This window comes from Castor canadensis, chromosome 4 (assembly GCF_047511655.1).
Source record: "Castor canadensis chromosome 4, mCasCan1.hap1v2, whole genome shotgun sequence".
Lineage (NCBI taxonomy): Eukaryota > Metazoa > Chordata > Mammalia > Rodentia > Castoridae > Castor > Castor canadensis.
Window position 1 is genome coordinate 170,045,335 of NC_133389.1, and position 26,031 is coordinate 170,071,365.

The 26,031-nt window shown below is 39.6% G+C and overlaps 1 protein-coding gene across 1 annotated transcript in view; it reads right to left on the bottom strand.

Annotated features, from left to right (window-relative positions):
• Positions 1-1,572: 1,572 nt before the first annotated feature.
• The window catches only part of Farsb (phenylalanyl-tRNA synthetase subunit beta), a 60,788-nt gene continuing 36,329 nt past the window's right edge, over positions 1,573-26,031 (bottom strand). Inside the window, exons 16-17 of the mRNA XM_020183255.2 lie at positions 19,354-19,509; positions 1,573-1,878 (exon numbers count right to left, since the gene is read on the bottom strand). Of these exons, the coding sequence (XP_020038844.1) occupies positions 1,727-1,878; positions 19,354-19,509 (308 nt within the window). The 3' untranslated portion in view covers positions 1,573-1,726. The remainder of the gene's footprint in view (positions 1,879-19,353; positions 19,510-26,031) is intronic.

Below are 26,031 nucleotides of genomic sequence, written 5' to 3' on the forward strand. Positions count from 1 at the left end.
TAGAATGGAAATACAATTTGTAGCTACTATAAATAACACCAAACATTACATTAAAATTTTACATTAAAATGTTTGACCATATATACTTAGGTAATAGATATTGGAAGGAAGGTAGCATTTCACATTTGAAGAAACTGTCAAAGTATTTTCCAAAGTGGCTGCATCACAGTTCCACTTGTCTCCCCACATTTGGTTTGATCAGTCTTTTAAAATTTTAACCATGTTAACGAGTATATAGTAGTTCAGTTGTGCTCTTAATCTGTATCTCCCTATGATTAGTGATGCTGAGTATCTTTTTATGTGTTTATTGGTCATTCATGTATTTTCTTTGGGGAAATGTTTGTTCAGTTCTTCTATCGTTGTCTAAAATACAGGGTTGTCTTGTTATTGAGTTGTAAGAAATCTTTATGCACACTGGATACAAGCCCTTTGACATGCAGTACTTTTAAAGGAACATCTCACTTCAGTTTTAAAGTGTTGTGAGATTATAGAATCCCAGCACTTGAAAGGTTGAGGCAGCCTGAGGATCTTGAGTCTGAGGCCAGCCTTGTTACAGAGTGGTACCCTATTTCAAAACAGAATCAAAAAGAAAAACAAAACAAAAACCAACCAAACAACAACAAAAAAGCCACCCAAACAAATAAAATGTGAGGCTCTATTCACAATAGAATCTGGGTTGGGTAGAAGTTGGTGTGTTTGCAAATCTTATTATATTAAACAACAGTGCCCTGATTCCAGGCTGCAATATGGCTGAGTTTTTTCTTAGCAGGCTCGGCAAAAGCCTTATAAGCATAATTCTTGTTGCACAAACTTTGTTAGGATTTCTACTGGGACTTACTTTAAACCTTTCCATTCATCATGCTTCTTACCATCTCAATAGTAACTGAGAATTTCTCTCAAACATTAGACCCTGCTCCTTTTTTAAAAGAGATGTATTCTAAATCAAAGCAGGAAATAAAGATGTAAGATGGGGAGGACCGCAGAAGCTCAGCTTCAGAGGAGAGATTTTATCCAGTCCTGTAAGACAGAAACTAGTACGTGCATTTAAAACCACAATTTTATAACTGACTAGTTATAGTGACATGAATGGCCTAAAACAGAAATGTCTGTCATTGTTTCCTAATGCTCACATTGCCCTGATATCAGTACTTGTTCACTTTAGCTGTTGTAGCAGAACAGTTCAATGCTGCATGCACTCTTAGAGTACCAGAGAGCAAAGAAATAAACAAAAAACATAAAATGACTTCAAAACTGTAACTGCTTGACCATAATTGATCCTTAAAGGTTTTCTAAAATTATTTGATTATTTCCCAACGATGAAAAAGTCAAATGGAGAAAGTAAAAGCCAAGCCCCTTAGTTATCTCACGTGTTCAATATGCACTCTACTGTTCCATCAGTAAGGCAGAAATGGGATCCTATTTTGCAGGAGTCCTGGGTGACAGTGAGCAGCTCTAATGTTTGAGCAGCACTTCTGGTTCCAGAACTGACATTGTACCTCCAGCACATTGCTCTGGCTCTGCAAGGGGCCCAACACAGCATCACACAGATATGCACTCGATACTTACTCGATATTGCATGAGCTGGCCTAACGCAGCACCCATGGCAGCGCTTTTTACTTTATTAAACATTAAAGCACAAATCAATGCTCCCTGTGGAGACTCTGAAGGGCACCAGGGAAGGAGAAAAGAATACTTGGAGAATGAATTACACAACAGAGGCCCATCTTCACAAAAAGGGCTCAATATTGATTTCCAGGGAGGAGCAAGGCATGGTCAGCTCAAATTTGGTGATAACATCAGGATGAAGGACCCCAAGCTTCCCAATACTTTGACCCCTGGCAAAGACCTCAGCACATCGCCCGGGGAAGAAAGCAGGGCCTGAAACAGAGAGTGAGAGAAAAAAATCAATGTTTCTTTTGGCAAAAAACATCAATAGATATTTAACACTAAAAGCTTGTAAGTCAACTTTAAAAACAACTTTTAAACCCTGGCTATGAAAACAGAGGACTTCCTTACACTTTCTAATACTAGTGAGAAACATTTGCTGTTACAACAAGAAATTCCTGCAAGGAAAAAAAAACAGGGGCAAATATAAGGGCCCTGTGTTTTTGATCCCAGAGACCCAAGCCAGGAAAGGGCTGCAGGAGAACAGTCAGGAAAGTCTGAGGGGAGCTCTGTGCACACCTGGAATGGGTTCTACACTAGCCAAAGGGAAAATGAAATGTAAAACCAGTGAACTTGCATGGGAAGAACATATGTGAACCAGGTCTCTTTCCAGTGATCTCTGCAGAAGTCCACAGTGGACGCACTGAGTCTTCATGACATCACTCTTCCCCACCTTGTCACATGGAGAAACTGAAGCTGCAGTGTCACCAGCAGGCCACAGGGAACCACATGTCTAATTAAAGGCCTTGCTGCCAGAGGCGACCCACATTCCTGTGTGGAAAGTGCTTCCTAAGCAGTTCTGGAGCATCTTCTGTGAAACCACAGCAAAGGCCAGCCCCCCACAAGTCCCAGCTGATCTCCGCTGCACTTTAAGATGGGCAAAAGGCTTTCTTCATCTGCTGGCAAAGCCCTGCTGCAGCTGACAGATCAGCTCCTGCTCTGAAGATTTAACCAGTTAAAGCAAACGCACACACACACAGGCCTACTCCCTATTCACTACGTTACCAGGGCCACGGGAGTTCACCAGTGCTCTGCCCTTTGCTGAAGTTAAAAAAAAACGTTGATTCAATTCTCTCACCACCCACTTGAACAGCGATCAGGCCCACCGCTCCTGAAGGATCTGACCAAAACATTTACTGGCATGAACTATAAATACCCAGCAAAGCTGGGCCTCAAGCCTCCAGCCTGGCACTCAGAGTGCATTATTTATGGAGCAGCAAACTGCTGAGTCTCTAATGGCTCTAAGATCAGCATAATTAAGAAACACAGAATTGGGTTGGAGGGGAGGGGAATCTGCTACTGTCAGGTTAACACCACAAAGACACAGAATTATGCATACTGTCCAGTCAATATAGAAAGACATTTGCTGCTATTCTGGGGAAAGACCAGAAAAATATTTTGAATTGTCATTCATCACCCCAAAGCAATGGGGCTGAAATACAAAGTGTCCTGGTTTTCATGTCCTGCTACGCTTAACCATTCTGCTTCACTGCCAAACTGAGAACTCCATTGAACTATGCTGCATCTGGCTCTGTGCACTAATCCACACTAGAGAGGTTTGGGAAGGAAATCAAGTAAGATGATCCAGAAACCAAACTGGACTGCTAATGGAAAGCTTTGTTGGGATAGGACTTATTGCTAAATCTGGTAAAGATGGCATACTTTAATTCTATTAAAATGAAGACAAACATAAAAAGAAAGAGAAAGAGAGTTAAAGGCAGGAAAAATCTTCGAGTAACGAAGCTCATAAAGTGTTGCTAGTGAACAGCCCACTGTGTCCCACTGACCTGGAAGGACTGTGCTGTGGAGGAAGAGGTCGGCCTCCCAGCACCAGCACCTCTCACCAGGATCCCATGAGAACATGCACTAGCCAAAGAAGACACCAGCCAATTCAGAAAAGCCGCTCAGAAAGGAAAGGTCTGAGACCCTCCTGATACCCTTGCTGTACTAAACCCTCTTCTTTTATCTATTTTCAATTCCAATTTGATCAGATTCGTTTTTATTGAAGCATAAAACCAAACTATTTTAGAATCTAAGCCAGATGTGCAAGTTCTGGCAGTTAGCAAAATAAAGTCTCAGAGATAAGGAATCAGAATTTCTATTTCACATAACAACATTCTGAATCAGTGTTTTCCAGCAAAATTTGGTTACATTCCTCTTCATTTACCTCTCTCTGGAGTTTGGATCAAATTTTGCTTTAGCTCATTAAACAGCTAGGTATTTGGTCAAATAAAAATATTTATATCACTAAGGACAGTTTTCTTTCCCCTCTTTCTAAAGAAAGGCAAAGAGAATTGAAATTTGTGTTATGCCTTATTTAAGACGTTCTCAAGTATCAGAGTTGTGACAAATGAGAGAAATGTCAAAGGCTCTCACCCTGCACATGACCCATCCAACTCACAAGAGTATCCTAAACTGCTCCTCGGACAGAAGGCTTCACTGACTCCCAACAGGGCAGTCACTAAAGTGGCCCACTCTCCTGTCATCTAACACTAAGCTGCCCCAACTCACTCCCATGTAGTGAGGAAGTCCAATACTGGAACTCCCGTGCAAAACTCCATTTGCACACTTTAACCTGTGCTGATGATCTTAACCTTTACTGACATTTTTCATTTTAGTTTATTTTTCAGGTAGGGTCCTGCACTTGTGCTTGAAGCCAGCCCCATTCTGTGATCTTCCTCCTCGACTCCTACCTCAGGGGTTACAGGCGTGTGCTACCACATCAAAATCATTTTTTCACTTCTAAACATTTACTTAGTATTTTCATATTGAGTGTTCAAGGCTGAGGTTTTGTCCTCCACATACACAAATTGAGAAGTACACAAAAGGACCTTCAAATTAATTAAGAGCTACAGACAGACCTAAAAAGGCACCACTTGACTGGTGTCACAGGTGAACTAGAAATACTGAAAGGAAATTTAAATCACTAGACACTTTTTTAGTGCTTTTACAACCTTTATGAACAAACCAAATTTCGAAGGCAGAACTGCTTCACTAACAAAACAAAGGACACACAGCCCACAAACATCAGCCAAGCCTGAGAGCTCAAAAAGTGACAGCAACCACTGCTGGCAAAAGGAGGGCAGTGCAGTGCAGGAGCACGCAGACCCATTCGATCGTGATGCTCTAGCTGGGACCCACTTGTCTTCAATTAGTCTGTCCAGAAATGCAAGCAGTCACATCTGAATGGAACTAAGTATGGGTCGAGGCCTTTGGAAAGTGGGACCTGGACGGTAGCCCCAAACTACTTTTTAATCACATTAACAAACAAAAACAAACTTTAGAGAAAGAACAACATGCAGTGTCTAGACATAACGCTGCCAATTTAAGGAAAACCATCGCCTTGTGAATGGGAACTCTTAAGATTCAAATTTTATACAGGACATTAGTTTTTTTTATTATTATTTATGATTTAAACCCAGAGTTCCTGGTTTACTGGTGCCTAAGAAGTATAAGTAATACAATTTTCAACCTGTGTCCAAAGGCTTCCCAGAAAAACGCCTCTCAGTCCACATCTACACCTTGCATTGATTAAATTCTCTCTGGCACCCAGCACAGCATCCAGTGCAAAATACACTAAATAGATTTTGGAAAAATAGTGTTCTCTGTTGAAATACATGTGAAAGCCCAGACAAAAGAAACATCGGTTAAACTCAAATAAGAGTTTAATTTCCCAAACTTAGTGGGGTGTGAGTAAGTCCCTTAATTAAAGCCTTTGTGGTATCTCTTCAAGGTCTATAATCGTCTCTGTGCTCCAACGGCAGGGCCACTCTGAGGACCTTGGGGTCATTCCTGGGCCGTAATCCAGCACAGAACCCAGTCTTTAGCACATTTTCTGGCTAATTGACCATCAAAGCATTTGGAAGCGCCTTCTCTTGCTCGTTGCCAAACACCTTTCACAGTTTCTTTTTGCCCCCATCTTTTCTTAGAGGAATATTATAGGCCCAATGTTGGGATAAGCTTTACATATAGTCTTTCCTTTAATTTTATGAAGCATCGGAAGTAGAAGCCTAAGACGGTAACTGAGCAGACCCCTAATCTGAAAGCATCAGAGGGTGTTATCAGACAAGAGGTTCCTAACCCTTCTCGCAACCCCCTCCCCCTCCACTGGCTATACACAACTCATTCATCAGGCCATCTCTAAAAAAAGTCACATACTCTACAATTTTACTCTTCCCTTTCTACATATTTCCAATATACTTTTAGAGTACAAGCTCACATAATGGAACTGCTTGCAATCTGGTACTTTCTGCCCAAATTTTGTACAACCAAAAGATAAAAACAAAATAAAAAGGGAGCATGAAACAGTGGTAATGTCTATATGTCACACATGTGACAGCTAATAAAAGAAAGGCTCCTCCTGAGCCTTTTTTCACCATATATAAGCCACCAAATTCAAGGATGAAATAGAAAACGTAGGATTATAGATACCATAAATCACTGGGCCAACTGAACATATTTTAAATGTGTTCTAAATGACTATTTATGTGATATGGGATAAAGGAAGGAATAATCATTTGACAGGTGACTCTATGGCTGGCACCTACCCAAACTTTTCCCATCCCCAAAAGAAAAACGACGCTGTGTTCCATTCTGTTCTTTCCTTACACTTTCTCCTGTTGCCCACCAGCTTTCTGAGAATGTAGTAAAGAGTCCAACTCTCCTGCCAGTATGCCAGCATCACCTTTCTTTTCCAAAGAAAGCTGACTTAAAGGAAAAGACAGCCTGCAGGGCCTATAAAACTGCACATATGGAGCCTGGGGATGCAGCTCAGCAGTAGACCATTTGCCTAGCATGTGCAAGGCCCCAGCACCAGAAGCAGAAAACCTACCCTGCACACACAGTAAACCCTACAGGTGAGCCTGGTGTCATGCTTAAGGGTAGTTTTTGCCTAAGTGTTAGAAAAAGCAAGGTTTTTTGAGGGCACAAATGGAATTACACAAGGGGAGGCAAATTCAGGGGGAAAAAGAAGTACAATGAAGGTAAGACATTAACTTATAAAAATAAAGAAAAAGGCTTAGGAAGATGAGGAGCCAAAATATCACTACCAGGATATGAACACAAAAAACATTTTTTCAGATCTCAGCACACTCAGGAGACATTTTCTCACAGGAGAAAATGTCTCTGTGAAGAACATTTAATTTGTAAGTGGAGACTGAATAATTTCCAACTGGTAATATAAAACACCCATTTTCCCCCACATGTATACAATTCTTCACCTTGCATTTGAAGTGAAATATTTATGGTACCTAAAGTCTATAAAGAGAAGGGGACCTAATCCTTTGAGTTTAATGGCCATCTTTCATCCCTTTCTGAAGATCAAAAGAAAGAAAAACCCCTTATACAACTTTACTGTGCTAATCCCAACACACCTGCAGACACCATTAACTCTTACAGCAAAGGCAACAGGACGTGAGAGAACTGGTACCTAGTTAACGCCACAGCAGAGACTTGGGGAGGGAGCCCTGTTACTGGAGCACTGGATCAACCCAGGGCACAGCGAACTATCACAAACAAGGACAGGGCCCTGGAACCTTATTCTTTTACTTATCTATTTTATTTAAAAATAAATAAAAGTGGGGGATTGAACTCAGGGCCTCCTGCTTAGTAGGCAGGCGCTCACTACTTGAGCCATGCCAGCCCTTTCGCTTTAGTTGTTTTTCAGATAGGATCTCACTTTATGCCTGGGCTGACCTGGAACATCATCCCCCAATTTGTTCTTCCCCACATAGCTGGGGTGATGGGCGTGCACCACTGCATCCAGCCATTTGTTGAGATGGGGTCTCGTGAACTTTTTTTCTGTGCTGGCCTTGAACCATAATCCTCTCCCCCTTTGTCTCCCAGACAGCTGGGATTACAAACTTGGGTCACTGTGCCTGGCACTGGGACCTATTTCCAACAAGAAATCAGCAAAGCCCAGACTACTTCAACATCAGTAAAGAAATAGCTCTTGCCAAGCACAATGTTGAACACCAGCACTCAGGTGGATGAGACAGGAGGATCAAGATTTCAAGGTCAGCCTGGGTTTCAAAGTAAGATCCTGCCTCAAAAAAAAAAGAAAAAGAAAGAAAAACGTTTATAAATTACAATGTCCTTCTGACTATTTAGAACTACAATTCCAAAATTCCCTGATTTCTGTGTACAGAATATCATCCCTATTTCCATGGCCATCGCTTTCTAACAGCTGGTTTAGTTAATTGGCAGGGCAAATACTAAATGATTATAGAAAATGCTAGGGAAACATCAGATCTGTTTTAAAACCCAATCTTTACCACGTCTCACGCACAGATATGTGACCCCGTATTTCAAAACCTGAAGGAAATCAGGAATGCTGCAAAAGCTTAAAGGTGACCTATCTAGTTGCAATTTTAAATTGGTTTCAAATTAACCTGTGTAAAACCAAAGGACTTTCAACTCTAGATTAGCAAGGGCTCTCACTGACTGTCAATCAGTTTTTAAAACACCTGTTTCTAAAAAATGTCATCAGCCTACTCTTCTCTGACACTCAAATCATTTCCTCCTAAATTTTCACATTTCTTAAGTACTCACAGGATCTGTTTAGAACAACTTCAAAGATAAAATACATGGGTCACCCTGCCTTCTTGCACCCACAAATGGTCCTTTTCTGTCTTTCTCTGGCCAAAACTTTAGGGGGACTGTTTTTCAACCCAAATGTGAACAATGCATTACCTCCTCTGCAATTACAACGAGATGATGCAGATGGTGACATCAACAACACTGTGGTTGGGCTAATGAAGGGAAGGATGGAAATGTCAACTGTGATTATGTCCACAATTCCACAACTATAAACAAATTCAATTGAGACCTTTGGCTAACTTGGAGCAAGCATAACTTCAAGTGTGTGATTAAAATAGATGTGTTTTCATTTCACAATTAGATTCATTTGATGGGTCTGGAGTGTCAGAGAAAAAGAAAAGAATATGCAATAGTGAAAACGTGGCACCTGGCTTTCTACTCATCTCCTTCCAGTCCAGGAAAAGAAGCGACCCAGCCCCCGTGCAGCCCTGGCCAAGCCCGCTGAGGGACAGGCAAGTTACAGATGGGGAGTGAAGAACAAGGAGATTAGGGGCCTCGCCCAAGGCGAGCAACAGTATAGGCCAGAGAGCCAGCAAAGGTGAAGAAGGGCACCAAAGCAGCCCCAGGGGCCCGTGGGCACAGAGGCCTATAGCACAGAGCTTTCAAGCTTTGGTCAAGCTGTCCATTTTGTGTTTGCAAACTTCTTCTGGTTTAAAAATTAAATAAATGAATGAACAAGTGGGAAGAAAGCAGACTTTCTTCAGGGCCTCTAACTTTCAGACACACGCAGGTACACTCTACAGCAAAGGCACTGGGAAATCCAGGGCCTTCTAGTGAAAATAGAGTTATGTATATTTTTAAATCCTATTTAACCCTCATGAATAAATTCCAGATTTTTAAATTAAGGCTAGAATTATTTGGGCAGATAAATATGCAGCACTGTGATAGCATCTAAAAGTTTAGGTAATGAGAAAGAGTGAATATGTTAGAACCTGCGGCAAACACTGCTTCTGAATTTAAACACCTGCAGAATTTATAACTGGAAAGGACCTTGGAAGCAGAACTGTACAACTCCTTTATCTGACACAGGAGAAAATGTACACCAATCAGGTTAAGAAAAGCATACAGCAGGTAACAGCAGAGTGGAGGTTAGAGCTGAGGTCTTCTTAAACCCTCGTCTACAGCAATTGTATCCAATGCTGTTTTTCTGAAAGCAGATCTAACATCTACTCCATGATTACTCTGAAGAGCCTTCTACCCATTCCAAAATGCTTTCATGGATTCTTGCATCTGCCTTTCCCAATAACCCTAGAGTGCAGACAAGACAATATTTGTTCCCATTTTACAGATGAAGAAACTGACACAAAGAAATGAAAAAATCTGAGCCAGGAGCATCTGTAATCCCAGGTATTTGGGAGGCTGAAGCAGGAGGATTGTGAGTTCAAGGCCAGCCTGGGCAACACCCCTGTGTCAAAAAAGAAAAAGCAAAACAAAACAACAATTAAGTCCTTAATTACACAGCTAAAGTGGAAGAGGGTTTGCAGCAACATCAGTGTAACTTTTACTGCACCACAGTTGACTAGTGCACCTCCAAGGATGAGGGTAAGACAAACCATGTCTCTTTCTTATCATCACAATTACTGTTAACACCATCTTAGGATCTGCCTCTCAATTTAGTTTATATTCACATGTCTAAAAAGACATTTTTTTTCACATTCAACTGTATTTACATATCATAGTTTACCAAGTTATTCGACAGGTATTTTATCTTAGAGCTGTTTCCAATTATTCACTATTTTAAATAGGGTTTTTCTCAACATAAACTCTTTTTTGCTCTTTCTTTATTTTGCTTTTCCAAAAGTAGTAGTACACAAATAAAAAACAAAACCAAAAATGCATCACTGTATGACTCATTACATATAAAAATTTAACAATGACCTTCTAGCAGGGTTAGGAGCAACAAACCACAAGATTATGTTCCTCTCGCTTTGGTTTTTTTTTAATGTTGCACATACTGGTTTCAAGCATCTTTCCACCCCAGGCTCCTTCGTACTTCATGGCAGGTTTTGATCTCATTTTGTGCAACACAGATTAAAAAAACCCTTTCTCCCACATAGTACCAACTACTACCATTTGAAAACTTCCACTGGTGGGGGAAAGAAATGCCTCAAACCAGCCCAGAAAACAATTCAAGAAGAAAGCTTTGTTCAGAGAATGCAATTCACAACAAACTAAAACCCGTTAAGAAGAAGAGAACGCCTAAGTACAGTGACTCAGAAAGGGGGAAAATGAGGGTCTTGGATCCTGGAGGGGAAGAGTAGAAGAAATACAGCTGAGATGGGAAAAGCTGCAAGAGGGGAAGGCTAGGGGATTTGAGGGCAAGCTGCCAACCTCACTCAATCTAGAACAGCCCCAACAGGAAGCTCCCCGTTCCTGTGCCACAGCCCCTGCGAGCAGCAAAGGTTCAGAAGTACTTCCAGAGGGTGATGGCTGCTCATGTTGCCCAAGTGAAGGCTGGCGTTCACTTCTCCAACAGACCAATGTAAAGAAAAATAACCCCACAGAATCTGGACGGGCCCTCAGTGAAGTCAGCAGCCTGCCTACCACTTGTACAGAAGTAGTATGGGGGATACTTCAAATGAATGTCAATCTGTTGGGATTCCTGCAATGATGTGATACAGTGGACCTTGGTATTACTGAGCCATGGTTCCGAGGAGACCACCACTGAGAAAAAAACCACACACGCTCAGGATTCAGAGTTTAATGCTATATTGTGGAGGCTTGATCCATTTGTCCCATAATGTCACCAAACTTCCACTAAAGACATGTCACCTTTGAACAGATCTGAAGTTTTCACTTTTATCACTTAAATTAAGCACATTCATTTTTATCTCGCTTTTTGGACAGCATTTGCTTTTTGGCATATCTTCACAAAGTTCAGGGCAGGGAAACACTCAGCAGATCACAGGATTTAAACACAACTGATGATAAGCGGGACTGACTGAGAACTTCACAGCAGCTGAGCTGCCGAATGTATGCACAGGAATGTAAAATTTTTGTTTTTGAAATTTCTTTTGATTTTATTTATTGTTTGATCATGTTTGGTCAAAACTGCATGCAATAAATTCATAAATAAGGTGGGTTTACTGTACAGAGTAACTTAAGGTTAAAAAAAAAACAGAAAGGAATCTCTCCAAACAGAGGGGAAGAAACAAATGCTGGCAGATAAAGAAACTCTGAAGAAGACAGATGGCTAGTGGATATTCAATTAAGTTTCAGTGCCCATAAGGAAAAAATTAATAAATTTGATTATATAATTTTTAAAAATCTGCATGGCAAAAGACTCAAAATTCAGTATCAATAAGGAAAAAGAATAAAAATCTTGATAATTACTTTTTAAATATCTACATAGCAAAAATCATAAAGTCAAAAGACAACTGCCACACTCACAAAAAGCAGTGTGATGCATATCACAAAAATTTAATCTCTGTACAACATAAAAGGTTTTTAAAAAATAAAAGACCAAAGAACCTAAAGAAAAGATGAGCAAGAGGCTCTGAGAAAAGAAACTAAAATATCCCATAAACACGCAAATATGCTTACACCTGCTCAGCATAGGGGAGATCCATCTAAAATTACAGTGAGACACCATTTCCCAGCTAGACGATTAGACAAAATAGAAAATGTGGTGAATCTGCAGAGGTCTTCCCATCCATTAGCACTGCGTTTGCACAGTAGCAGAACCCAAAGTCCACAGGAGGGGTCTGGCAGTATCTAGTAAAAATAAGAATTTACCCTTTGTCCCATGATCCCACCCTTCTAGGAATCTGTCCCAAAGACGCACTGGCAAGAACAGCAAACAGCAATGTGCACAGGCTATTCCGCGCAGCACTACTTGTGACAGCAAGAGACCGGAGACAAGTGAACACTCACCAGTGGAGGGCTGGTCAATGACTGCAAAAGGAGACTGTTTAGGGAGGGGTCGACAGGAAGGAGGGGAATGGGAGAGGTGGTGGGGGTGAATAGGACTGAAGTACTTTAGGATGATGATGTTTATTACTATCACTTTGGCAGGACTGGAGTTTCATTTCCAGGTTTCATGCTTGCAAAGCAGGCAGGTTCTCCACCACATGAAGTTCAAGCAGCTAGCATTACAGGTGGGAACCTCTGGTACGCAGCTAAAATATGCTATATATATATATATATATATATATATATATATATATATATATATAAAATTAGCATAATGAAACCCACTAAAAGCTGTTCAAAGGGAGAGAGAGGAATTGAACTTGATCAAAGTACATCATACACAGGTATGTAAATATCACAATGAAACTCCTTTGTATAATTAAGTTATACTAATAAAATGTTCAGAAATAGAGGACAAGTCAAATATGCTGGGGGACTGCACGCGAAGGAGTAGTCCTAGAAGTCAAAGGAAGGAGGAAGACATGGGGAGAGGGTGGCCTCCAGTAGGATGAACAGAATTGTGCTACCTGGCAGTGTGCATGCAGTACCAACACCTCGGCTGAGAAAGTGGAGAACGGAGACACACGATGCACTGACATTTACAAAAAAACTACAGGGCTGGATGTGTGGCTCCAGTGGTAGAGCACCTGCCTAGTAAGCATGAAGCCCTGAGTTCAAACCCCAGGGCACAAAAATTAAATTAAATTAAATTAAAAACAAACTATAACAGGATAACAGGAAGTCTAAAGAATTATAACCTATAGAGAAGGGAATGAAACAGCACAGAGGATGGAACAAAAAGAGAAAAGTGCCTGATTTGGGAGGATATGTGTACCTTACACGCAAACACTATAAATGTTGCTTTATATAAAGGACTGGGATGGAGGGAAGCCCTGGACCTAACCCCCTGGAGACTGTGTGTGCGCGTGTGTATATCAATGTGTGTGCACAAGTGTGTGCATGTACTTATCGATGTGTGTGCACATACATGTGCGTGTAATGACACACTCCCCAGCTCAATCCTCTGAGATGAGAAGGCCTCAGAACAGCAAGCCCCCACTCTAAACAGCAATGGCTTAAACATGCAGAGGTTTACTTATAGCTCATGTGAAAGCCAGAATACTCTCTAGCATAGTGGAAGCTAAGGTCTAGTTCAAAGGCAGGAAAGAAAAATGGAAGTAAGACATGGTAAATAAAAGTATCTTTCTCCAGGGAAGTAAAACCTTTATTCTGAGTGGCCACATGGTTAGCAGACTACTCTATGCTCATCATCAGACCTAGGGATTTATTTAATGTTATTTGCTTTCCCACTTACTCATCAGCCATCCTATTAATCCTGGATCGAAGCTTCCCAGAATGTACCACTCTCCAGGAATTCACAGGACAGTGGTTACACCCACCATGCTGCCAAAATGTACCAAATGTCCCCAAAGGGGCACTGCTGAAATCTGGTCAGAGAGTGAAATCGCCGCTACCTGACTGATGTGTACCTGATGAACTCCGAATGCTCAAAACTACCCTGAAAATCCAATAAGCTTTTAGGACCTGGGTCCCTGGGTCCTTGAAAGATTACCAGCTAAAAACAAACAAACTTATTTTACCTCTTTCTGTATTTGGGCTATGGCATCCTTTTCTCTAGAATACTGGAGGCCAAGGTCTAGTTTGAATTACAAGGATAAAAGGGCACTGCAGTAAATAAAAAAGTATTTCTCTCTCTCTCTTTTTTTGCTCAGTACATAGTGTGGAATTTAAATAAGTGCAAGGTATGCATTTGTCAGAGCAGCATTCTCACAGATGTGAAGCTGGTTCTTGAAACAAATCTTACGTATCACAATCATCTGAGGTCCTCCAAAGCTGAGCCTCACTTGATCAAAGTGTTACTCTGTGCTCAATCCCTCTCCTCATGTTTTCTTGGGTATTACACAAAGCAAATGTGTGCAAGAACAGGACTACAAGTGGGGTGTTAGTGGCTCACTTCTGTAATCCTAGCCACTCAAAGATTGGGATCAGGAAGATCTCGGTTCAAAGCCAACCCCTGGCAAAAGAGTTCACAAGACCCTATCTCGAAAAAATACATCGCAGAAAAGGACTGGCGGAGTGGCTCACAGTGTAGGCCCTGAATTCAAACCCCAGTATGTCAAAAAAAAAAAGAACAGGACTACTGCACACCTAGGGCCACCTTTGGGTCACTGGTTATGTTTCATCTTCATAGCTTTTGTGTGTAGCTGAGACTTTGAGAATTAAATCAAAAGTTCTGTGTTTTATCACTTAATTCAAGAAGTCATTAATATATCATTAATTATGTCAAGTGCTAAAAAGAAAAAATGCTCGTAATATCTAACTACTGACTAAAAGCTACTTTCTCAAAGCAAAGAAAAATTCATATTTTTAGTATATCATATGTAATTTTATACTAAACTTAAGAAAATAAGTAGCAATGAAACTCAGCAGATAGAAGGTTAAATACTGACAGCTTTCAAATTTAACTTTTAACCTAAAATGTCTTTGGTTTTTGTTAACCCTGAATAAAAACAAGTAAGTTTTATATATTGATTATTCCTAAGTATACAGAACTGTTACACTTGCAGAACTCAATACAGCGTATCTGTGGTATTTAAATGTCATGGAGAGACAAGAAAAAAAATGCCTAAAAAGGGTCCTTAGAAGAAAGATCATTTTAGAAGGTTGGCAGCCAGGCATGGTGGTTCATACCTGCAATCCTATCTACTCAGAAAGCAGAAATTGGGAGGATAATGGTTTGTGGTCAGGCTGGGCAAAATTACCAAGAGCCCATCTCTACCAGTAACTCAAGTGTGGTGGTACACACATGTAAGCCCAGTCACATGAGGTGTAGGCTGGTGGATGCTGGTCTGAGGCCCATCCTGGGGGGGAAAAATGCAGGACCCTAGCTGAAAAGTAACTAAAAACAAAAAGAGCTGGGGACATGGCTCCATAGAGCATCTGCCTAGCAAGTGTGAGGCTCTGAGTTCAAACCCCAGTACAGCAAAAATGGAATTTTGAGCGACCCGAGCTATTCAATGTGGAAACTGGTCTTAAGTACTCCAGTTTGCTACGAGTACTGAAATGTCAGATAAGTATCAAAACACATCATAAAAAGAAAGAAACTCATTTAAAAAATTTTTAAAGGGTGGGGGATAAGGAAGTAATGGAGGGAGTGAATTTGATCAAGTACATTACATGTCCTATGGAAATATCGCCATGCAACTGCTTTGTACAATTAATACACGCCAATTTAAGAGTTCAGTGAGCATGAATGGAGAGAAGTTTAGCTTGTACAAGAATAACAAGCTCCCTCAAAACCAAGCCAGCGCTGAGTGAATCCGCAGCAAATGAGGACACTCAAGAAAGGCCTGTGCCTGTCGCCCGCTGCTCCCGGGGTCAGGGCTAACCCTCATTTAATGTCCTTTGGGAAACTGATTGAAATGGCAGGATTGGAAAGCTTTCTTCAGACACAAAAATGTAAACAACCAGAGAAATAAGAACCACTTTTATAAAGGTAACGAGGCCATAGCTTACAAACTTCCTGATGCTTCACAGAACAATGTCATTGCCAATGACAGCTAAATGTGGACATGCAGACCCATTTATTATACTCAGAACACTTGGTGTAAATCAAGCCATAAACTAAACACCTTTACAACAACAAGTCATTCAACACATATTTTTCTATTATTTCCAAGTTCACATTGCACTGTGAACCAGTGTGACCACAGGGAAACATCACAATTTCACCCATATTTTTGAGCATCTGTAATCTTTCACAGGTGTCCTAAAAGGGGAGCAAGGTCGTGACCTACAGGTCAAGCAATGACCATTAGGTGTTACTGTAACAGAAGGTACCTAAATGACCACAGTGTGTACATATGGTAGAGGATTATATGTGCATATTACTTACAAGGTTATTTTTCATTTCACAAAATGAATTCTGAGCAGCATGAAAAATAGAATTGTCAAAACTAAAGTTATAAAACTTGTGTCTCTTCATCAGGAATTTGGTCTCAAGTTCAACTGTAGTTTTCCATAGAATTGTAAATAATCAGAACTGAAGTAGGTTACAAGCTAAAGGGAGAAACCCCACATGTTCAAGTTGGCGCAGCCAGTCACAAACAAAGCCTACAATATCTACAAGAAATTTTTTTTTTACTGATTTGCCCAGCAACCACATAACTGTTCTAGCACAAAAATGTCGAGAATTTTCCTTGCCCAGCAGAGGTTTTTGAAAAGGGTAAATGCATCTTAGCATACATAATTTAGTTTGCAACAAACCACAAAAACGAGGGGGAAGAAGCCTGAAGAACAAATACACATTTGCTGTAATAATCTGATCAAATGCCACTAAAACATTCTTCGTCAAACCTTTTTGAAATCCTTACAATGCTCTGCAATTAGCTAAGAAGTTAAAAGTTCTTTTTTCAATCAACATTGACCTTATTCTATCATCAATTTGACATCCTACCTCACTTTACAGTCTTAAATTGCAAAGGTGCTCAGCAAATGAAAATATGTAAGACTAAGTGACGATGGCTGTTGACTCTAGCTGCGGCCCCGGACTTTCCGAGTGCTTCTGCAGACATGCCACATGCTGCAGAAGACTGCTGCCTGCACTGTGAGCAAGGTTACACATCAGTGTCAGCACAACTCCTTGGGATCAATCAAATGAGTTTCCATATTGATTTCTCTTACAATGATCAGGCCAAGGTTCTCAAAGGGAAATCAAGTTTTATTCCATTTACTTTACCAACAAAGCAGCACAAAAGTTGCTTAGCAGCAGACGTTAAAAGGGACAAAAGAAATTGAGTGTAACTGCCATTAGCAGGAATCTCTGGTGAGCAGACAGTGCTCCATTACGACTGCAGTCACCAGGGAGTTTTAATTATTAAACAGTAAGCCATATGCCGGAGTAACAGGAGACAGCTCAGTAATTAAGAATGGAAGGAAACAGTAGTTCTTAATCTGCTTCTACTCCACTTTTTGATACTGTGAAGACATTTTCTTAGCAGAAAAATCTAGATATAAAATAATGCTAAGTCTGGAAAGACGATGAGGCTAATTATATCGCAACAACTAAATTTCTGTGTTTACAGATTTACTTAGGAGTCTGGAAAAACAACTGGCCCTCAGTTGTGTCATGTATGTGTGTATATACGGTAAATGAAGGACCAATACCAGCTTTGCTACTGACTTATTTTGACAAGCCCTCTCTTTAGAGCCTGATTTCTTTGACTATAGAAATGGATAATCATATTTGTCATTAGATAATCAAAACAGATTCAGAAATCCCTATGAAAAACAAGGAACCATTATTTATAATGACACTAATTCTCTTTGGCTTGATGGTCCTTACAGAAAGCATCTAAGAGAAAAGCATCTAGGAGCCAGGCACATGCCCCCTCACAAGTCCAGGGAGACTGATGTGGCCAGCAATGGTGACGAGCAGTGAAAGTAAATATCCTGCCCCTTGGCAAGGAAAGCCACTTAACTATTTTGAATATGTACTGATCCAGACCACCCATGTGTATAAAGGAGCTTCTCAAATTCGTAAGTCTTGGACATTTCACAGATGTAAAAACTTTGAAACACTGCAGTATTATGAGAGCTAACAGAAATACATAAGGAAACACAAATCTGAGTTCATCAGTAAGCCAGGCACATGCCTGTAATCCCAGCACTCAGGAGACTGAGGCAGGATGGTTTCCATTTCAGGACAGTCTGAGCTATACAGTGATGCCCTGTCCCAAAAACCCAAGGGCTAAGGGCTAAGGATGTAGCTCAGTGGTTGAGAGTTTGCTTAGTATGCACAAGGCCCTTGATTCAAACTCCAGCACCACAAAAACAAACAAGCAAACAAATAAAGCAAAAAACAACAACTTGGCCTAGCAAAACTGAACATAAATATCCATAGCTACATTAGAAGATATAATCAATTTAAAAAATATATTCTGAACCAAAGCAGCAGATTATCTGCATATTATAGAAATTAAGCACTATATATTATATTGAGTATCAATACACACAGGATCCAAATTATATCATAAATTTAAAATTATAAAAATCTGACTTTTAAAAGGGAGATGAATACATATCAGCTGTATCACAGAAGATTCTAAGTGGATGTATTGTGAAAGTTTCCAAATCCTGAGTGCTATGGCTTCAACATCAGGGAGGCTTCCTAAATCCTCCGGCTATTAAAACTCTTGATTTTATTTAAAAAAAGAAAGAAAGAAAAAAGATAAGCCCCACACATCTTTAATCTAAAAATACCCATATATTTCAGGGCTATTTTCAAAGTGAAAAAGAAAGCAAAATTAAAACAAACAAATAACAACAGCAAAAAACAATCTCCAAGAACTAAGAAAAATATAAATAAGCCAAAACCAAAAATATATCCCCACCAAAGCTCACGCCACTACGAATAATTGCTAAATAACTTTAAAAATGAAGGTGCTATTAGAAGTTGAGATGGCAAATACAGTCATAAAAGGCAGTAAGACAAACAGAATGAATGGGTGGTAAAATATTTCGTTCAAGTTGTTTCTAGGTCTCTTGTCAAATAAACTTAGATACAAGCTTCAGGGACACGAAAAGCAAACACTCTAGAATTTCTGAGAATGAAAAGCTAACACATTGGGAACATAAATAGCACGCAGTGAGCCTAACCTAACTGAACTCTCAGGCTAAGATTTTCCTGTACTTGAGTTCAAAGGATTTTCACCTTGCTCAATCAGTTTCATGACTTGATGTAAAGTCTTCCAGAAAAATTTGATTATTTTTTTCTTTTGCCTTAAAGCTTCAGATACACAACTTTTGAGTGCAAACTGTCACTTTGGGTCTTCTTAGCTTTCAGTTTGAACTTGTAGACTCACATGGCACTGGTTGCATGAAAGAGCCACAAACTAGGAATCACCATAGCTGAGCTGGAACAAAAGTGTACTGTATAGCAATTTTGAAAGTTCTGAAAAGTACTTACTTGAAGAGCTCGAGAAAAAGGGATATGTTCTGGAAAACACAATTAACTGAAAAGTAAAGCAAAACAACAACAAAAAACCCTCTATCTCGTTTTCTTTTCACACCCCTTAAATCAAAAGAAAAAAGCTGCATTAACAAGATGTGGCATCTTTGCTGCACCGTCACTCACTCTGGACAGCCACTCTGCCTTACCTTCAGACGCTTTGATCACATAGCCTCCCTTGTCTTCACCAGGAGGCACATCGAGCAGCTGCATAATTCTGTCCAGCAGCCCGTGGATTATCTCAAACCCAGGATTCTTGTTGTAATAAACAGCACAGAGGTGCCTGTAGTTTTTTGCACCAACATCTGGAAAAATACAAGAAGTGGTCACAAAGTCACAGTAACTATTATTTAAGGAACTGGCATGCCCCAATACAACCAAACACAAACTTGGTCAATGTCAACAAAAAAAAAGAAAACCAATTATTTAACATAGAGAAAAGCATTTAGCCTCAGAAATGCTGGATGAGATAACATAGGCTTTTTAACCATCGATGGGTATTTAATTTGAGGGAGGAGTAAGTAACCCTCAGTGCCTGCCCTAGGACAAAAGGCAGTTGTAACTCTTAGTAAACAATTTAGGAATATTTATCAGTATTAAAACTCCATGATATTATCCAAAGGAAATAATCCTAAATACAAAAAAAGGCTTGACGTAGAAAGACATTTACTACAACAATATTTCCAACGGTGAGAATTAGAAACAACAAGGCTGGTGGAGTAGCTCAAGTGGTAGGGTGCCTGCCTAGCAAGTGCAAGACCCTGAGCTCAAATCCCAGTGCCACCAAAAATAAATAAATAAATAAAAGACAAAGGAAAATAAAATTAGAAACAACACAGGGATAACTACATAAAGTACTATGGTTATTTCTCAGAATACGAAGATGGCTGCTAGAGTTTATGGAGTTTATCATAGCAGAGCAAGAGCAAATGGTATTTAACAACAACAACAATAAAAAACAAGACCACAAAGTTAAAAAGGAGTCAAAACTACATTGTGTTGGGCTAAGAATCAAGCTTAGTAGTAGAGTGTTTGCCTAATATGTATAAGGCCCTGGGTTCGTATGCCCAGCACCACAAAAAAAGAAAGGAAGAAAGTAAAAAAGAAAAAAGTTAGGCTGATGGCTGCCCCAGTACAGAGATGTGCGTGATGGTGAGGCGTCATGCAGGTGCTTAGGATCCAGGCAATACTCCATTTCTTAATTTGGGTGATAGTTATGGTAGTATTTGCTTTATTATCTTTTAAAAACTACATATATAAAATTTTATATAATTCTTCATAATTAAAACATGGAAAAACAGTAAAATAAAGAAAGCACATGAAGTTATGCCACACCATGCATACACCTTGAGGCCATTATGCTGAATGAAACAGCCAGTCGGTAGGACAAATAGCCAGTCAGTAGGACAAACGCCACACAAGTGCATTCACGTGAATATCTGAGGCTGAGCCACATTCCAGCCCATGGTACCCACAGTCTTAATCTCACAGAAACAGAGGAGGATGGTGGCTACAGGGCTGGAGGGGGTTTAGTGGGTATAGAATTTCAGCCATAGAAGATGAAAAAGCTGCAGAGCTGTCTATATGAGAATGTGTACACAGTTAATCATACTCTACATTTATAATGTGTAAGAGGGTAGCTCTTATTTTTAGCACAAAAAAAATAATAGAATCAAAACTATGTACAGAAAGCCATAGCCAAAAACCTCCATGATTTAGAAAAAAAAAACTGAGAAGAAATCTATCCCTTAACAGAGGTTAAGTTTGGGTAGGGATTTTTTTTTTTTTCAACTTTTATCCTTTTCTCAATTTTGCTGTAACTAGTACATATTATCCACTTTGAAAATATAAGTAAACTTCAAAAATTCTAAATTTTAAAGAAGAATTACAATACAAATGAACCATGATATATGACTAGATAAACAAACTGGTATGTCTGTACAGTAGAATACTACTCAGCAATAAAAAGGAACAAACTGCTGCTGAATTGCACAACTTGGATAAATCTGGAAGACATGGTGCTGAATGAAACAGTCCAGTCTCACACAGCTGTGGAGAATGTGAGGCCATTTATGTGACACGCTGGAAAAGGCAGAACTTCAGCCACAGAGAGCAGACAGTGTTTGGGTGGATGTGGGACAATAGGGGGGTTTCTGAGGCGATGGAATGTTCCAGGTCTTATGGCGAGAGTTTAAAATGCGCACAGCATGCAAAGGAAAATCAGAGTCAACAGCGTCATTTAACTTTACAACTGGCATAAGTACCACGGCTCTTTAATAAATTCTACTGTCCATTTGTGCTCTTCACAAACGCCGGGTGAATACTGGCTTCATTTTGCTATTCAAATTAGGAAAAGAGAAAGAGCAAGGTAACACCTGAGAGAATACACTGAAGACAGAAAGCTGCTTCATATCAGCACACGCCAAGCGAAAGCTCTCCTGGGAACTAACAGGTGACAGCTACTAACCACAGATGACATAAAGATGCCTTTATCTTCCAGATACTCAAATAAAACGTGAATATTTCACGACACTGTACTCTGTTACTAAAGTCTGAAAAAGGCGAGTTTGAATAGAAGAAGGAAATCTGTTGGGGGGCAGGGGGTGTGGCTTGAGTGATAAGAGCACCTGCCTAGCAAGCATGAGGCTCTGAGTTCAAACTCCAGCACCAACTGACAAAAAAAAGAAAGAAAAAGAAACCTGTCAAATTGTTCTAAGAAGGGGAGAGAGGGAATGATGGAAAATGATGGAGGGGGTGAATCTAATTAAGATATATTGTAAGCACATGTGTATCTGCCACAATGAACTCCCCCTTGCACAACTAATATTTGGTAATAAAAACTGTTTTTAAATAAGATGATAAGCTGATGGAGTGGCTCAAGTGGTAGAGTGCCTGCCCTGAGTTCAAACCCCAGTACTGCAAAAAAGAAAAAAAGAAAAAAAAAAGGTGATCATATAAGCAAGGTGAAAGGGAATTCCTATTTACTTACAAACTATGTATCAGGTATTTAGTGCCTACCAATCAATCTATGATCTTACTTAATTCTCAAGACAGCCATGCAAGGCATGTATTACCCCTATAAAACGTAGAGGAAGTGTGGCTCATGCAGTAGAGTGCCTGCTTTGCTCTCTACTGAGTTCAAACGCAGCCCCACCAATAAATAAATAAATAAATGGAGAAACAAAATCCTACATGGTGCACCATGAAGGATTCAGAAGAGAAGCAATATAATCGAAGGACCATGTATGCAATGGCCATACATCTACTCAAATCTATCTAGTCAAAGATGTGCATTCTTGAAAAGTTTTTGGCATAATAAACAGATGTTTTAATTTTTAAATTTAAGAATTCCATCTAAGCAATTGAAATAAATTATTTTTAACAGTTGGTGAAGTTTCTAGGCACCAAAAATATTTTACCTTATGGCAAATATGCTGAGCTAAACTTGAGATTAAACAGACATAGAGAAATAACATTTTTTGCCATTTAACATGTCTTAGAGCATTCTATGTTCCAGGCTTTCTGCTCTAGTTATCCCTAGATGGGAAAAGTCAAAGCCAATACAGGGCTTGCACAAACTAAAGCCTCAATAATTCTTTTCTGAATAAACGATTAAATCTGGAAAAGGAGGTAAGCACACACAAACTACTATTAAGCAGGGTCAGGAGCAGAGAGCAGGCCATATTGTAACAACACAAGAGCCAGCGAGATAAGAAAGAGCGCCACACTGCTGCTGCTCACCATCATTTCTGGTTTCAAGGATAAAGATCAACATGAAAATCAAAAAGGCATAAAGCTCACTAAACAACATCACATGCATGTACTAAAACGAGCAGCCTGAACCTATGGTAGGATCTCTCTCTCTCTTTCTCTCTCTCTCTCTCTCTTTCCTCCTCCTCCTCCTAAAGGGAAAAGAATGAAATGAAACAGAACTCAATTACCCTTTCATACTACAGAAGCAGCATACATACTGCTTCTGGGTATCTCTGCCATGTGGTGCCCATTTGCTGGTGTCACATGCTTCCATTTTGACACACAAGCGCACACTGAAAGGACTTTGTAGTTCCATTTGACGGGAGGAACAGTAACGCCAGCACTCAGAGCGCTTGGCAGCACACGCTAGAAGCTTTATTTTGGTAACCTCTGCCTTGCAGTACTTCTTTCCTCATCTCCAAACTATGCAAAACTTGCCTTTCTGATAAGAGTAGCAACATCTGAATCAAAAACAAAGATCTTTTAAAAACAAATTAAGTGATTTTAGTGATCAGAACAATGAAATTAGAATAAAAATACGGAACTTAAAATATTAAATTCCACCTTATTTAAGAAAAGAGTTCCGTATGTTCACAGTACACATGCACAACAATAAACCATATACTTTTAGATTTAATTTTGAAATATTTTAAAAGAAAGGCCATTGACTTTTAGGGCTCTGTATTAAACCCACCATAATAATTAGATTAACTTCATTATTTAGGTGCGTCTCCCCACACCCCCCAAGGGCTACCGCTCCCTCCAGACTTGCTTTCCATCTTACTGAGATACTCCCTCTACTGTAGCTGAACTGAATTAAAGGAGAAAAGAATCATACACTTGGTTTCCACCCGTGCCTCCTTAGAGAAATTGCTAGTATACTAAAATCCCCATTTCCTAATATTTAGCACTGAGAGACCACATTACATCACAGGAGTTCACAGACTGCACGCCACAAAGTAAGAACTATTTAAATTTCATGCCAAAGCTAGGGTTTGTTGGAAATGCCTCAGTTCTTTATAACTCAGTTAACAGACCTCTTGTGTCATGCCATCAAACAATTCTGCTTTTGAAATGGGCCTGCCAAGTATGTCAGCCTAAATTATCCATGTATTTCACAGACTTCAAAGCACTGCCTGGAGAGGGCAGATCTAAACCACCAAAGGAGGGGCAGCAAGCTAGCTCTGGAAGCTGAAAGAACACGCCAAGTCATTTTTTTTTCTTTACAAAGAATGGTGCATGATATCCCCAGTATATGATTGTATGTACAATTCAGGTTTTTGGAATAGACTCCTGCTTGATACAGAGGTGATTAGAAGTAAATTAGAGGTGCTTAGCAATACTACGTATGGCACAGACCAAAACAGGGCAGCTCCGAGAGACCCTCTCCATCCATCTCCACCCCCGGCCTCACATTCACTTGCAGCCCAAGAAAAGATGCTGGGAGAGAGCCTGCAGGAGCCTGCAGGGAGACCAAAAAGGCTTCTAGAGAATCAGGGGCTGGACAAGCTCAGAAAACACCATCCAACAAGTTTATTCAGTATCTGCCCACAAGACCACAACTTACATTACAAGTTCTTCTTATCTCCTGAAGAATTTCAATGCAACCGAAATGGTACACAAAATCTACAAGACTCCCATAAAGACATAATGCCTTCAAAAATCATATCTAAGGTAGGGGAAAAGAAACCTTTATATCCTCTTGTATGACTAAAAACTAATTAAAAAAAGAAAAATCCTTTTGGAAGAGAATGTGATGCCATCAAGCATTTAAATGTACATGTCTATAGACTGACCAATTCTATTCTAAAAATGCATAATCAGGGAACAAAGACATTCACTGCAACAAACGTATGTCAGTAAAAATCTGGTAACAATCTATATATTCATCATAACAGTCTGAGGGAATAAATGGTATGTTTCCATGTGATGAATATTATGTAGTCACTAAAAATGACGTGAGTAGCATGTGTTCAGAGGAAAACAGAACAGGACAGGTAAAGTAAATCCAATTTGTATAAACTCCAAAATGTGTTCATCTCTGTGGCTACTTACAGAAATGTGCACTACACAGCTGCAACATTATATACAGTTTGGTAACTAATTCTAAGTGTGAGATAAGTTGGGCACCATATTTTTAAGATAAAAAAAGAATAAAATTAATCTTAAACTAATAGGACATTAAAAATGTATTTTCAATTTTAAAAATATATGAAAATTTAGGGGCTGGGAGTATGGCCCAAGTGATAGAGCACCTGCCTAGCAAGCATGAGGTCCTGAGTTCAAATTCCAGTACTGCCAAAAATTTTTTTAAAACAAACCTTAAGAATAACTTTCCTTAAAATGCTTCTATGTCGGAGCACCAAAGTGCAGACTTTTTTTTTTTTTTTAAATAATGCTGAAAAGCCAAGAAATAAATGTAAGGAAAAATCTATAACCTTCTCAGTGCATGAGGGGAACAGTTACAACCTTGTGAGTTAGCTTTTATTTGGTTACTAGAAACCTGGAATGGATTTTTATCTACTGGAAAAATACAATATTCAATGCATGACAGAGCATATTATATTCACATTAGCAGATCTTAACTATGTGGAACCAAACATACTAAAATAACTTTCTATGTTAAAGACGATATATTTACACAGTTAAGATGCCGTCACATATGCAGACGATGCGACTTCAAAAACTGTTAATGTCACTGCCCCTTACACCCATATTTTTTGAATTATTAATTGGAAATTCTACATGCCAAAAATATGAAATAGTGAAATTAAATTAATCCATACTGATGACATAGCCCTCTTTGAAAAACCACATTCCACATGTGGATGCTAGATAATCTTCCAGTACGTCAGAATTCCAGAATTAATGAATAATTTCTCAGAACAGAGGTTTTTCAAGCCCATAATGAGATGTTTCTATTGAGTTTTTTTTTTTTTTTTTGCAGTACTGGGGTTTGAACTCGGGGCCTAGCCTTGAGCCACTCCACAGCCCTTTTTAGTGATAAGTTTTTTTGAGATAGGGCCTCATGAACTATTTGCTGGGGCTGGCTGGAACCGCAGTCCTACTGGTTT